Genomic DNA, 16,450 nt, shown 5'->3' with positions numbered 1-16,450 from the left:
CTCCTTCCTCCTCCTGAACGCTAAGTTCTGGGCACACACAGAACTGGGTCCTTTTTAACTCACCTCTTCTCTAACAGGTCTTTTTCATCAGATGTCAGAAGACGACTTAGATGATTTGGCTCAGGAATTAAAGTACTTCTATGAGAGCCCATCTTTTCTCAACTTCTATCCCCTGGGTGAAGATATTGACATCATGTTTAATTTGAAAAGCACCTTCACAGAACCGGTGCTATGGAAGAAGGACCAACACCATCACCGCCTGGAACAGCTGACCCTGAGTGGCCTGCTGGACACTCTTCAGAGCCCCTGCATCATTGAAGGGGAATCAGGCAAAGGGAAGTCCACTCTGCTGCAGCGAATCGCCATGCTCTGGGCCTCTGGAGAGTGCCAGGCTCTCGCCAAGTTCAAATTAGTCTTCTTTCTTCGTCTGAGCAGGGCCCAGGGTGGACTCTTCAAAACCCTGTCTGACCAACTCCTGGATATACCTGATGTGATCAGTAAGCAGACTTTCATGGCCACGCTGCTGAAGTTACGGCAGAGGGTTCTTTTTCTCCTTGATGGCTACAATGAATTCAAGGCCCAGAACTGCCCAGAAATTGAAGCCTTGATAAAGGAAAACCACCGCTTCAAGAATATGGTTATCGTCACCACCACCACGGAGAGCCTGAGGCACATCCGGCAGTTTGGGGCACTGATTGCCGAGGTGGGGGATATGACTGAGAGCAGTGCCCAGGCTCTCATTCAGGAGGTGCTGAGAAAGGAGTTCGCTGAAGGCTTGTTGCTCCAAATTCAGAAATCCAGGTGCCTGAGGAATCTAATGAAGACCCCTCTCTTTGTGGTCATCACTTGTGCAATTCAGATGGGGAAAAGTGAGTTCCACTCTCACACACAAACCACGCTGTTCTGTGCCTTCTATGATCTGCTAATAAATAAAAACAGGCACAAACGTAAAGGGCTGGCTCCTAGTGAAGTCACTCAGAGCTTGGACCACTGTGGAGACCTAGCTCTGGAGGGTGTGTTCTCCCGCAGGTTTGATTTCGAACCAGATGACTTGTCCGATGTGAACGAGGATGTCCTGCTGACAACAGGACTCCTCTGTAAATACACAGCGCAACGGTTCAAGCCAAAGTATAAATTCTTTCATCAGTCATTCCAGGAGTACACAGCAGGACGCAGACTCAGCAGTTTACTGACATCTGGAGAACCAGCAGAGGTGACCAAGGGGAATGGTCACCTGCAGAAAATGGTTTCCATTTCAGACATTACATCCAAGTACAGCAACTTGCTTCTGTACACGTGCGGCTCATCTGCTGAAGCCACCCGGACTGTTCTGAGACACTTGTCATCAGTGTATGAACATGGCAGTCTCTTGGGACTTTCCGTCACCAAGAGGCCTCTCTGGAGGCAGGAATCTATGCAAAATATGAAAAGCACCACTGTGCAAGAAATTCAGAAAGCCATAAACATCAATTCCTTTACAGAGTGTGGAATCAATTTATTCCATGAGAGTATATCCACGTCTAGCCTGAGCAATGAATTTGAAGCTTTCTTTCGCGGTAAAAGCTTATATATCAACTCAGAGAATATCCCTGACTACTTATTTGACTTCTTTGAAGACTTGCCTAACTGTGCAAGTGCTCTGGACTTCGTTAAACTGGACTTCTATGGGGGGACTGTGGCTTCGTGGGACAAGACCACAGAAGACATAGGCAGGACCCAGGATCAAGAGTTCTCAGGAACCTACATTCCCAGCAGGGCTGTGTCTTTGTTCTTCAACGGGAAGCAGGAGTTTAAGACCTTGGAAGTCACACTCCGGGATTTCTGCAAGTTGAGTAAGAAAGATGTCAAATATCTGGAGAAAATATTCAGTTCAGCTACAAGCCTCAGGTTGCACATTAAGAGATGTGTCGGAATGGCTGGAAGCCTCAGTTCAGTCCTCAGCACCTGTACGAAAATTCATTCCCTCATAGTGGAAGCCAGTCCCCTCACCCTCGAAGATGAGCAGCATATCACATCTGTGACAAACCTGCAGACCTTGGGTGTTCATGACCTACAGATTCAACGGTTGCCAGGTATTGTGAACACCAGCAGTTTAATCTATAATCCAACCTGGTTATTTACTGCAGAAATATTAGCTATCATTTGTTTTGCCTGAAATTTTCCAATAGTTTCTACCAGGAGTTAGGACCTAGAAGGGAAGTGGGAGGGCTTGGGAGAGAGTTCCTTGCTGGGGGAAGGCTGTCATGTTGGGAGGCCCTAGGGTGGATTCCCAGAACTGAAGCCCTATAGTCTGACTGCATAGCTATGTGGTAGTGTGTATGGTGGTGTGTGAGTGTGTGTGTATGTAGGTGTGTGTGTGCATGTGTATGTGTACAGTAGGTTAAGCTTGTTTTCTGTGAACCCTCCATCTTGTCAGCATCTCTGTCTCAACCCAACACTCACTGCTTTCCTACCAAGTAGCACCTGTCCTTCTTTGAAGTCTGGGAGGAAAACCACCCATTAATTGATCGCCTGCAGAAGCTGCTGGCCAGTCATGTCACTAGACTCTTAACTAGGACATTGCAGCACACACCCAGTCCCACCTCTACCTCAAGCATCATTCATTCTGAAAGAAAATTTGGGGAACAGGTTTTGTCTAACATGAAGAAATTAGAGACAACAGACACAATACATATGGGGTAAATCTTTCTGGAGTAAAGGGGAGTTTTCACCAAATTCAAAATAACACTAAGGGTGAGGGTCACCTGTGTAGACCAGCCGCATCTGTCTAGATCCCTCCTGTTAACCAGAGCAGGGGCTGCTGAGTTCTGTGTAGTTATGGGTCGACAGGAGCCTTGCTTTATGGGACTGTAATCTGAGATTGGTTTTCATCCGCAAATGATTTCCCTTTTGGTTCTGCCTCACTTGTCACCATGTAGGGGATAAGCTTTCCAACCTGCTACTCAATGCAAGAATCCCTTCTATCAGGTTCTGGATAGTTACTCAGACTATTAAACTACCTTCTGTGCTAGCAGGCTTACCGTCTCCTCTTGATGGCAATTCTTTTGTGCCAATTTGGCAAACTGGTCACTTACAGGCTGAATTTGATCTACATATTATTAAAAATTGTTTTTTTCCTGTTGGCCAATATTTTGTTCTTAATATCTTAAATTTATTTTTTGAGTAAGGTATTCACATGGTCCAAATTATAAAACAATCTATAATGAAAAGTCTCCTTCCTTTCCCTCTCCCCTCACAATGATTCTTTTCCTTGAAGGAGCTGTCACCATTTTGAAGTTGGGAGATGTCATATGAAAATACAGGTCTCATTGCTCTTGAAAATTACAGACTTGACAACTGCACTTGGTAACAGCTGGCTAGAGCTTCATGATCTGACCCTATGCTCTTTGGACAAGACACATAATCTTCAGTAAGACACAGAGGTCACCTGTTCTACTTCTTGTAATAACATCATCTCTCTCACCCTCTCTGACATTTGAGTTTATAATCAGCATTTATTTTTTCTTACAGCTAGGATCTAGTCACTACTGAAGGGCATGTAGGTTATTTTCAGCTTGGGTAATGATAAGTAAAGCTACTATAAACATTATTATGCAAACTTTTATGTAAAAATAAGTTTTCAATTCACTTGGGGATAAATATTTAGTGCTGGAACTGCTGAACCATGTGACAAGTGCTTGTTTAACTTTTGAAGAAACTTCCCAGCTATCTTCCACCGTGTGCCTTTTACATTCTCAGTAGCAATACATGAGAATTTCAGTTGTTCTGCATTCTCACTAGCACTTAGTATTCTTCCTATTTGTCTCTTTTTTTTTCATTTTATAATAATAATAATAATAAAGGAAACAACAATACCAAGTGCTGGTGAGGATATGGAGAAACTAGAACTCTATGCATCATGTTATCTCATCAGAGTTGGCTGATAAAAGTTGAAAATTTTTCATGTACTTATTTGCCAACTTAGTGAAATGTCTGTTCAAGTTTTTCCCCATTCTTAATTGGGTTAATTTGTTTTCTTAGTGTTGAGTTTTAAGTGTTTTTTTAATACATTCTGGATACAAGTCTTTTGTCAGATAAGTGATTTGAAAATATTTTCTCCCAATCTGTAGTCTTTTCATTCTTTAACAGTGTCTTTCATAGGACAAAAGTTTTATTGCCGTCCACTTTTTCTCTTTGTGAATCACTCTTTCAGTGTCATGTCTAAGAACTCTTTGCAAAAAATCAACATGATTTTTTCCATATTTTCTTTTGAAATTTTACGTTTTACGTTTAGATCTGTGACGCACTCTGAGTTAATATTTGTGTAAAGTGTTAAGTTGAGATCAAAGTTCATTTTTCTTCCCTATGGATATCCAATTATTCTGTTTATTGAAATGACAATTCTTTCATGTTTGAATAACCTTTTTATCCTTGCCCAAATTATTTGGCTATAGTTGTATGGGTGTAATTCTGAATACTATTTTCCATTGATCTTTCATTTGCCAATACCCATGCCTATTTCTTGTCAATACTCCACTGTCTTAATAACTTTTGCTTTATAGTAAGTCATAAAATTGTGTAGTATTATTTCTCCAAATTACTTTTCCTTTTTCTAAAAAATTACAAAATATTCTAGTTCCTTTGTTCTTCCATATAAATTTTAGAATCACTTTTTTTTTGGCTAGGGCTCATAGCCTGTGGGATCTTAGTTCCTCAACCAGGGACTGAATCTGAGCCCTCGGTAGTGAAAACATAGAGTTCTAACCACTAGACTTGCAGTGAATTCCGAAGAATCACATTTATATTGCCAAAAATTCTCCCTGAGATCTTGGTTGGAATTACATTGATCTATAGACTAATTTCGGAGAAGGCAATGGCAGTCGGACATGACTGAGCGACTTTACTTTCACTTTTCACTTTCATGCGTTGGAGAAGGAAAAGGCAAGCCACTCCAGCCTGGAGAATCCTGGGGATGGCAGAGCCTGGTGGGCTGCCATCTCTGGGGTCACACAGAGTCTGACATGACTGAAGCATTTAGCAGCAGCAGCATAGACTAATTTGGGGTTCTCCCAAATTAGTGGGGCAAGTAGTAAAGAACATGCCTATCAATGCAGGAGATGTGAGACACTGGTTCGATCCTTGGGTCCAGAAGACCCCCTGGAGGAAGGCATGGAGCCCACTTTAGCCTTCTTACCTGGAGAATTCCATGGACAGAGGAGCTTGGAGGGCTACAGTCCATAGCTTCATGAAGAGTCAGATATGACTGAAGTCACTTGGCACATACACACATAGACTAATTTAGAGAGAAGGGTCTTCCCTGGTGGCTCAGAGGTTAAAGCGTCTGCCTCCAATGTGGGAGACCTGGGTTTGATCCCTGGGTCAGGAAGATCCCCTGGAGAAGGAAATGGTAACCCATTCCAGTATTCTTGCCTGGAGAATCCCATGGACGGAGAAGACAGTCCATGGGGTCGCAAAGAGTCAGACAAGACTGAGCGATTTCACTATTCACTATTAACATAATTTTTATGTTGAATATTTCAACCTATGACCATGGTTTCTCTTTCCATTTATTTAGATTTTTCTTAATTTTTTTTCACTATTTTGAATTTTTCATCATGTTGATCCTGTATATGTTTTATTAGATTTATACTTTTACATTCTTTTGGAGCTATTGTACATGGTATTTTAAAAAATCTGGTTAATGGGATTTCCCTGGTGGTCCAGTGGCTAAGACTCCTTGCTCCCAATGCAGTTGGGCCAAGTTCCAGGTCTAGTTCCAGGTCATGGAACTAGATCCCAAGTGCCACAACTAGGAGTCTGCAGGCTGCAATGAAGATCAAGATCCCTTGTGCTGCAACTAAGACCAGGTGAAGCCAAATATAAATAAATATTTAATATTTAAAAAAAAATCTGGTTACCAATTATTTATTGCTACTACAGAAATTCAGTTCAGTTCAGTCACTCAGTCGTGTTCAACTATTTGTAACCCCATGGACTGTAGTACCCCAGGCTTCCCTGTCCAACACCAACTCCCAGAGCCTGCTCAAACTCATGTCCATTGAGTCAGTGATGCCATTCAACCATCTCATCTTCTATCATCCCCTTCTCCTCCTACTTTCAATCTTTTCCAGCATCAGGGTCTTTTCAAATGAGTCAGTTCTTCACATCAGGTGGCCAAGGTATGGAAGCTTCTGTCTCAGCATCAGTCCTTCCAATGAATATTCAGGACTAATTTCCTTTAGGACAGACTGGTTTGATCTCCTTGCAGTCCAAGGGACTTTCAAGAGGCTTATCCAACACCACAGTTCAAAAGCATCAATTCTTCAGCACTCAGCTTTCTTTATAGTCCAACTCTCAAATCCATACATGACTACTGGAAAAACCATAGCTTTGACTAGATGGACCCTTGTTGGCAAAGTAATGTCTCTGCTTTTTAATATGCTGTCTAGGTTGGTCATAGCTTTTCTTCCAAGGAGAAAGCATATTTTAATTTCATGGCTACAGTCACCATCGGCAGTGATTTTGGACCCCCCAAAAATACAGTCTGTCACTGTTTCCACTGTTTCCCCATCCATTTGCCATGAAGTGATGGGACTGAATGCCATGATCTTAGTTTTCTGAATGTTGAGTTTTAAGCCAACACTTTCACTCTCCTCTTTCACTTTCATTAAGAGGCTCTTTAGTTCTTCGCTTTCTGCCATAAGACTGGTGTCATCTGCATATCTGAGGTTATTTCTCCTGGCACCTTGATTCCAGCTTGTGCTTCATCCAGTCCAGCACTGTGCATGAGGTACTCTGCATATAGGTTAAATAAACAGGGTGACAGTATACAGCCTTGACATACTCCTTTCCCAGTTTGGAACCAGTCTGTTGTTCCATGTCCAGTTCCAACTATTGCTTCTTGATCTGCATACAGATTTCTCAGGAGGCAGGTAAGGTGGCCTGGTGTTCCCATCTTTCTCAGAATTTTTCAGTTTGTTGTGATTCACACAGCTAAAGGCTTTGACATAGTTAATAAAACAGAAGTAGATGTTTTTCAGGAACTCTCTTGCTTTTTCGATGATCCAATGGATGTTGGTGGTTTGATCTCTGGTTCCTCTGCCTTTTCTAAATCTGCTTGAACATCTGGAAGTTCACGGTTCACATTCTGCTGAAGCCTGGCTTGGTGAATTTTGAGCATTACTTTGCCAAGCGTGTGAGATGATGACAATTGTGTGGTAGTTTGAGCATTCTTTGGCATTGCCTTTAAACTGACCTTTTCCAGTCCTGTGGCCACTGCTGAGTTTTCCAAATTTGCTAGCATGTTGAGTGCAGCACTTTCACATCATCATCTTTTAGGATTTGAAATAGCTCCACTGGAATTTCATCACCTCTACTAGCTTTGTTCCTAGTGATACTTCCTAAGGCCCACTTGACTTTGCATTCCAGGATGTCTGGCTCTAGGTGAGTGATTACACCATTGTGATTATCTGGGTCATGAAGATCTTTTTTTGTATAGATCTTCTATGTAATGTTGCCACTGCTTCTTAATATCTTCTGCTTCTGTTAGGTCCATACCATTTCTGTCCTTTATCGTGCCCATCTTTGCATGAAATGGTCTCCTTGGTATCTCTAATTTTCTTAAAGAGATCTCTACTCTTTCCCATTCAGTTGTTTTCCTCTGTTTCTTTGCACTGATCACTAAGGATGGCTGTCTTATCTCTCCTTACTATTCCTTGAAACTCTCCATTCAAATGGGTATCTCTTTCCTTTTTCTACTTTGCCTTTAGCTTCTCTTCTTTTCTCAGCTATTTATAAGGCCTCCGCAGACAACCATTTTGCCTTTTTTAATTTCTTTTTCTTGGGGATGGTCTTGATCACTGCCTCCTGTACAATGCCATGAACCTCTATCCATAGTTCTTCAGGCACTCTATCAGATATAATCCCTTGAATCTATTTGTTACTTCCATTGTATAATCATAAGGGATTTGATTGAGGTCATACCTGAATGGTCTAGCGGTTTTCCCTACTTTCTTCAATTTCAGTCTGAATTTGGCAATAAGGAGTTCATGATCTGAGCCACAGTCAGTTCCCAGTCTCATTTCTGCTGACTGTATAGAGCTTCTCCATCTTTGGCTGCAAAGAATATAATCAATCTGATTTTGGTATTAACCATCTGGTGATGTCCATGTGTAGAGTCTTCTCTTGTGTTGTTAGAAGAAGGTGATTGCTATGACCAGTGCATTCTCTTTGCAAAACTCTGTTAGCCTTTGCCTGGCTTCATTTTGTACTCCAAGGCCAAATTTGCCTGTTATTTCAGGTATCTCTTGACTTCCTACTTTTGCATTCCAGTTCCCTAAAATGAAAAGGACATCTTTTTGGGTGTTAGTTCTAGAAGGTCTTGCAGGTCTTCATAGAACCACAGCTTCAGCTTCTTCAGCATTACTGGTTGAAACATAGACTTGGATCACTGTGATATTGAATGGCTTGCTTTGGAAATGAACAGAAATCATTCTGTCATTTTTGAGACTGCACCCAAGAACTGCATTTTAGACTCTTGTTGTCTATGAGGGCTACTCCACTTCTTCTAAGGGATTCTTGCCCACAGTTGTAGATATAATGGTCATCTGAATTAAATTTGCCCATTCCAGTCCATTTCAGTTCACTGATTCGTAAAATGTCGATGTTCACTCTTGCCATCTCCTGTTTGACACTTCCAATTTACCCTGATTCATGGACTTAACATTCTAGGTTCCTATGCAATATTGCTTTTTACAGTATTGGACTTTACTTCCATCACAGTCACATCCACTACTAGGCGTTGTTTTTGCTTTGGCTTTGTCTCTTCATTCTTCTGGAGTTATTTCTCCACTCCTCCAGTAGCATATTGGGTACCTACTGACCTGTGGAGTTCATCTTTCAGTGTCCTATCTTTTTGCCTTTTCATGCTGTTCATGGGGTTCTCAAGGTAAGAGTACTGAAGTGGCTTGCCATTCCCTTCTCCAGTGGACCATGTTTTGTCAGAACTCTCCACAATGACCCATCCATATTGGTTGGCCCTGTACAGCATGGCTCATAGTTTCATTGAGTTAGACAATCGGAGAAGGCAATGGCAATCCACTCCAGTACTCTTCCCTGGAAAATCCCATGGATGGAGGAGCCTGGAAGGCTGCAGTCCATAGGGTCGCTGAGGGTTGGACACGACTGAGCGACTTCACTTTCACTTTTCACTTTCATGCATTGGAGAAGAAAATGGCAACCCACTCCAGTGTTTTTGCCTGGAGAATCCCAGGTACGGGGGAGCCTGGTGGGCTGCCGTCTGTGGGGTCACACAGAGTTGGACACGACTGAAGCAACTTAGCAGTAGCAGTAGTAGTGGTCCGTGGGATCAGTTTGATTAGTTTTCTGTGATTTTGGTTTTCATTCTGTCTGCTTTCTGACAGATGAGGAAAAGAGGCTTATGGAAGTTTTCTGATGGGAGAGACTGACTGTGGGGGAAACTGGGTTTTGTCATGGTAGACGGGACCATGCTCAGTAAATCTTTAATCCAATTTTCTGTTGATGGGCAGGGCTGTGTTTCCTCCCTGTTGTTTGACCTGAGACCAAACTATGCTGGAGGTAATGAAGATAATGAGGAGCTCCTTCAAAGTTCCCATGCTCGCACTGCCACAGTGCCCCCTACCCTGCAGCAGAAACACAATTGATTTTTGTGTGTGTTGATATTGTACTCTGTATCTATGATAAACTTATTTCATGTCCCCTCCAAAAAGAATATTTTTATTTCTTCCATTCCAATTTGTATACTTTTTATTTCATTGTCTTGCCTTATTGCATCAATATGACTTACTGTACACAGTGTTGAACAGAAGAGATGAGAGTGAACATGCTCCCTTGTTTCTAATCTTAGGGAGAAAGCATTCAGACTTTCACTATTAAGTATGACATTCATTAATTGCCTTTTTTTTTTTTAAGATGCCTTTTGTCAGGTTGAGGACATTTCCTTCTATTCCTAGGTGGCTGAAAGTTTTTCTCATTATATAGTTATTAAATCATAACAAATATTTTTGCTGTGTCAATTTATATGATCACTTCATTTTTCTTCTCTAGACTGTTAATATAGTGAATGGATTGATTTTCAAATATCAAAACAATCCTGCATTCCTGTATGAAGCTCACGTGGTGGTAGTATAATATTCTTTTTATGCATGACTGAACTCCTTGGTAATATTTTGTTGAGAATTTTGGCTTCTATGTTCATGAGTGATACTGCTTCAAAGTTTTCTTTTGTTTTATTTTCTTTGTCTGAGTTTCACATTGGTTAATGGTTCAGTTCAGCTCATTTCATTCGCTCAGTCGTGTCCGACTCTTTGCGACTCCATGAATTGCAGCACGCCAGGCCTCCTTGTCCATCACCATCTCCCGAAGTTCACTCAGACTCACGTCCATCGAGTCAGTGATGCCATCCAGCCATCTCATCCTCTGTCGTCCCCTTCTCCTCCTGCCCCCAATCCCTCCCAGCATCAGAGTCTTTTCCAGTGAGTCAGGTTTTTGCATGAGGTGGCCAAAGTACTGGAGTTTCAGCTTTAGCATCATTCCTTCCAAAGAAATCCCAGGGCTGATCTCCTTCAGAATGGACTGGTTGGATCTCCTTGCAGTCCAAGGGACTCTCAAGAGTCTTCTCCAACACCACAGTTCAAAAGCATCAATTCTTCAGTGCTCAGCCTTCTTCACAGTCCAACTCTCACATCCATACATGACCACTGGAAAAACCATAGACTTGACTAGATGGACCTTAGTCGGCAAAGTAATGTCTCTGCTTTTGAATATGCTATCTAGGTTGGTCATGACTTTTCTTCCAAGGAGTAAGTGTCTTTCAATTTCATGGCTGCAATCACCATCTGCAGTGATTTTGGAGCCCCCGAAAATAAAGTCTGACACTGTTTCCACTGTTTCCCCATCTATTTCCCATGAAGTGATGGGACCAGATGCCATGATCTTCATTTTCTGAATGTTGAGCTTTAAGCCAACTTTTTCACTCTCCTCTTTCACTTTCATCAAGAGGCTTTTGAGTTCCTCTGCACTTTCTGCCATAAGGGTGGCGTCATCTGCATATCTGAGGTGATTGATATTTCTCCTGGCAATCTTGATTCCAGCTTGTGTTTCTTCCAGTCCAGCGTTTCTCATGATGTACTCTGCATATAAGTTAAATAAGCAGAGTGACAATATACAGCCTTGACATACTCCTTTTCCTATTTGGAACCAGTCTGTTGTTCCATGTCCAGTTCTAACTGTTGCTTCCTGACCTGCATACAGATTTCTCAAGAGGCAGGTCAGGTGGTCTGGTATTCCCATCTCTTGAAGAATTTTCCACAGTTCATTGTGATCCACACAGTCAAAGGCTTTGGCATAGTCAAGAAAGCAGAAATAGATGTTTTTCTGGAACTCTCTTGCTTTTTCCATGATCCAGCGGATGTTGGCAATTTGAACTTGGGTTCCTCTGCCTTTTCTAAAACCAGCTTGAACATCTGGAAGTTCATGGTTCATGTATTGCTGAAGCCTGGCTTGGAGAATTTTGAGCATTACTTTACTAGCATGTGAGATGAGTGCAATTGTGTGGTAGTTTGAGCATTCTTTGGCATTGCCTTTCTTTGGGATTGGAATGAAAACTGACCTTTTCCAGTCCTGTGGCCACTGCTGAGTTTTCCATATTTGCTGCTTCATAAAATGAGTTGGAAAGTGTTGCCTGTGTTTCTGTTTCCTGATAGTTATTGTGTAGAATTGATGTTATTTCTTCTTTGAATGTTTGGTAGAATTTGCAAGTTAAATTATCTGTGCTTGAAGCTTTCTTTTTTGAGAAAATTTTAAACTATAAATTCAATGTCCTTAGTTACATAGGACTATTCAGGTTATTTATGTAATGTTGGATAAATTTTAGTAGCTTGGGGCTTTCAAGAAATTGTGTAGTTTTAGTGCAAGTTTGATGTATGAAGCAGGGTACTCAAAGTCGGTGCTCTGGGATGAGGTGGGGAAGGAGGTAAGAGGCAGGTTCAGGACAGGGAGACACATGTGCACCCATGGGTGATTCATATTGATGTATGACAATAATCACCTCAATATTGTAAAGAAATTATCCTCCAATTAAATTAAGTAATTAAAAAAAAGAAATTGTGTAGTTTTATCTGTAAAAATCCTATGGACGGAAGAGCCTGATGGGCTACAGTCCATGAGGTCACAAGACTCAGACACAACTGAGTGACTAAAACACAACTGAGTGACTAAAACACACACATCTGTGTTGTCAAATTTATGCATATTTTTCTCTATTCTTTTAACATCTGTGATTTCTGTATTGTTATCTTCCTTTTCATTTCTGATATTCGTAATTTGTTTTTCTTCATTTTTTATTTATCAGTCTTGCTAGAAATTTATCAAATTTATTGGTCTTTTCATGGATACAGCTTTTAATTTCCATTGATTTTCCCCTATTGTTTATCGGTTTGCAATTTTTTATCGATTTCTGCCCTTTATTATTGCATTGCTTCTTCTTCTATTGGGTTTATGTTGCTCTTCTCTGTCTAGTTTCTTAAGTAAGCTTAGGTTTCTGATTGGAAAGTTTTCCTTATTTCCAATATAAGTATTCAATGCTCTAAACCTCCCTTTAAGCAACTGTTAACCTGTGATTTTGATATATTTTAGTTTTTTTAAATATTTTTTCAAAATATTATCCAATTTTCCTTGAGACTTATTTGATGCTTGTATAGAAGTGTGTTGTTTAATTTCCACCTGTTTGGAGATTTCCCAATTACCTTTCCAGTGTAATTCCATTATATTGGGAAGACATGCTTCCATCTCTGACCAAAAATTATATATTTGTGTTTCAATTTCATGAACATTTCTTGCCGATGGTAGAACAAAATTCTTTTGATTGGTCCTGGAAATCTAGTAAATGACAGCTGAACACCAATCCCTTTTCTTTTGGCAGGTGGTCTGACTGACAGTTTAGGTAATTTGAAGAATCTTACGAAGCTCATACTGGATAACATTAAGATGAATGAGGACGATGCTTTAAAACTAGGTCAGATTTTTGTTTTCTCTAATATTTTTATTAATATAAGTTTAATAATAAGAACAGTTAAGACTCTGACACTGACTGTGTTTATACAAGGCAAGAAGGCCTTTATGTACTTGGTGTCCTAATGCATTTCTTTTCCATTGGTTTGCAGCTGAAGGTCTGACAAATCTGAAAAAGATGTGCTTACTTCGTTTGACCCACTTGTCTGATATAGGGGAAGGAATGGATTACATAGTCAAGACTCTATCAGCTGAACCCTGTGACCTTAAAGAAATTCAATTAGTCTCCTGCTGCCTGTCAGGAAATGCTGTGAAAACCCTAGGTAACTGCTGCCTACATTAACTGAAGGAAAACAGTAAAAGAAAACATGCGATATGTTTATAGTAGGGCATGCTAAATCTCTCAAATGGAAATTTAGTCTTTAGAGAAATTGGAAAAGATAATAAAGACTTCTAGGTAATATCTAACCTATTTTTATGATCTTCTCTGTGATTGGAATGAAAATTTATTATGGATGAATAATAGTAGAGAATTTTGAGATAATTGAAGATGTCATTTTAAGACAGGGTAAGTGAAAGTGAAAGTCACTCAGTTGTGTCCGACTCTTTGAGACCCCGTGAACTATATAGTCCATGGAATTCTCCAGGCCAGAATACTGGAGTGGGTAGCTGTTCCCTTCTCCAGGGGATCTTCCCAACCCAGGGATCGAACCCAGGTCTCCCATACTGCGGGTGAATTCTTTATCAGCTGAGCCATCAGGGAAGCCCAAGAGAGGGTAAAGAGGAAGAAAAAAAGAAATGAGTGATTGAAACTTGGCACATTCTGTTATATAATAACTGCTTAATAAAATTTTGATTGAATGGATAAATAAGTGATTGAGAAGCAGAGAGAGAGGGATTTTCTTAAATGTTCTCTGTCCTAATTCTTACCTATTGCCTTGTTAAGATGGAGGTAATATGCATCAATATAAGAGCTGAGTCTTGAGTTCCTAAAGGGTATATATACCAAGTATGGAGAAACTTTTGCATATTTCTGGATAAACTAGATATGGTCAATTTAGATGTTTTTTTTCAATTTAGGATTTTGGAGGAAAGATGGTCTAGCCCTTTAAAAAACAGAATAAACAACCGCTAAGAATCTGTAAACTTTCCTAAGAAAATTATGTATACGCCAGTGTAAACCAAAAGTTAGAGATACCTAGGGATTAAAAAAGGCCAGACAAACAATGAGAAGCATAAGAATGATGAGCACACTCCTTTACTTCTTCACTTGCCCTGGGGAGAGACAGGTTTAAAACTGAAAATACCAGCTGTACCCCTTTTAAGAGGAGCTCTGCAGGTTTAAAAAAATTATTTATAAGTGCTTCTCTTGTTGAGGAGCACAGGCTCCAGGGAACACAGGCTTCAGTAGTTGTAGCTCCAAGGCCCTAGCACAGGCTCAGTAGCTGTGGTGCACAGGCTTAGTAGTTCTGTGGCATGTGGACTCAACCTGGACCAGGGATGGAATCCATGTTTCTTGCATGGGCAGGCAGATTCTTTACCACTGAGCCACCAGGGAAGTCCCACACTTTGTATTTGAAACCAAATCACAGAAAATGCTTTACTCTAAGAAAAGGGTTCATATGATTGATTAAAAACAATAATAGCTAATATTATAACAAGAGTATGTATTCATTAAAAAACTGACTAATTTCTAAAGGGGATATTTCCAATCAGTCTTGATAGGAAAAACTTCAACTAAACAACCATGATAAATATCTGAAAATGAAGAAAAGAATTAAGCAGTTCTTCACTAGAATGATAGTGTCAGGAGAGTGTAATTTCGTCTGTTCTGTCTTGCTGCAACAAAGATTTGAAACGGTGGACCAGGGTTACAGCTCAGAGTTTTATTCAGCAAACAAAGGATAGTACACCCTCGAGGTGTGAAGGCGGGCTGACCCCAATGGAGAGGCCCCACCTGGCTTGACTCCCTCTTTTTTACGGTTTTGTCTCCTACCCTCTGAGCCTGCCATATGCAAACTAGGGCTAGCCAGGAAGGGGGCGTGTTTGCTCTACCTGAGATTCTCACTCCAGTCCTCAAAATTTTCCTTTGTTCCTTTTTCACGGGCTTTCCCCTTTCTTTGTCTTTTAGTCACTGCCATTTTGGACTCCTTTTATTGTAACTGCCTACCAATGGCATTTATGATTAATGTTTACATGTAATATAGTTTCCCAAAATTTTAACCTCAATATATTTGTATTTTTGTTATTAAAATACATCCCTTATAGATAGCATGGAGTTGGATCTTGCTTTAAAAAAGAAAATCTAGTTTTATTCATCTTTGTCTTTAATTGGAATGTTTAATCCAGTTAATATAATTATTTATATGAATAGATTTCCAGCTGCCATTTTGCTATTTGTTTTCTGTTTTTTCATCTGTCTTTTTTTAATTTCTAAGTTTTTATTATTAGCATCACAACTATGACATTAACAAAATTATCTAAACTGAGTACACAAAGAACAGCTCATCTTATCTGGTTTTTATTCCTTTGTTTCTCCTGCACGATAGGGTATTTAGAATTGTAAGCAACCTCAAGAGTTTATCCATTTCAACTTCCTCATTCTAAATATGAAGCTGGTGAAGCCTAGAAAAGCAGAGTGACTTTACTAAAATAACATAAAAACTATCTTCCAGGCTGCATTAGGCTTATGGTGAATTTAAGTTTTTAGTCAGAACTTAGGACCAGGAAATACATGTGCATCAATCATAGCTGTGGCAACTGGGGGTTAAATCTTTCCAGAGACTTTTTTGGAATAATTATATTAATCAAGTGAAATAATGTTTTGTATGCTACCAACAAAGAAAACAAGGACTCAGAATTCTTCTAAGGATATTTTAAAATGCACTTACAGTTCCCTGAAAGTCTTGTTTTGGATTGAAATTTCTTTTTTCCAGCTCAGAATCTTCATAACTTGGCCAAACTGAGCATTCTTGATTTATCTGAAAATCATCTGGAAAAGGATGGAAAAGAAGCTCTTCGGCAACTAAGTAAGAATGACAATTTAGCCAAAACCAAATACTCAAAAGGTCAGAAAAGCAGTTTCTTTTATCCACATATGCCTTACTAGATGGACCTCAGTGAAATGAAGGTCATTACATAAGTCAATGTAGCCCTTATTTAAACTACTCTTGAAGAATACGGGCCAATGGTTTTTGAGTTATTAGTTTTCCCATATCATTGCACCTGAGATTCCCACTTGCTTGCCTCCTTCCAGGGAGCTAGTGTCTGAGAGTGACATTCAAGGCAAATTTTCTTAAGAAGTTAGTGATAAGATTTTTAAGCTGTGATAACAATTCTGTGATTATGTTAAAATAAAACAACCTGGTACCTACTGTCTGAGATTTGTTTCAAAATAATATAGAAGGGAAGGAATTTGATG

At 40.0% G+C, this 16,450-nt stretch overlaps 1 protein-coding gene across 1 annotated transcript in view; it reads left to right on the top strand.

The window, feature by feature from the left end:
• Window positions 1-16,450, top strand: part of NLRC4 (NLR family CARD domain containing 4) — a 46,746-nt gene that overhangs the window by 14,160 nt on the left and 16,136 nt on the right. Inside the window, exons 4-7 of the mRNA XM_005686398.2 lie at window positions 78-2,072; window positions 12,941-13,033; window positions 13,182-13,352; window positions 15,966-16,058. Coding sequence (XP_005686455.2) covers window positions 78-2,072; window positions 12,941-13,033; window positions 13,182-13,352; window positions 15,966-16,058 — 2,352 coding nt within the window. The remainder of the gene's footprint in view (window positions 1-77; window positions 2,073-12,940; window positions 13,034-13,181; window positions 13,353-15,965; window positions 16,059-16,450) is intronic.

The sequence above is a fragment of the Capra hircus genome, chromosome 11 (genome assembly GCF_001704415.2).
Source record: "Capra hircus breed San Clemente chromosome 11, ASM170441v1, whole genome shotgun sequence".
Lineage (NCBI taxonomy): Eukaryota > Metazoa > Chordata > Mammalia > Artiodactyla > Bovidae > Capra > Capra hircus.
The sequence above is the reverse complement of the archived record's forward strand: the minus strand, read 5'-3'. Positions and strand labels throughout refer to the sequence as shown.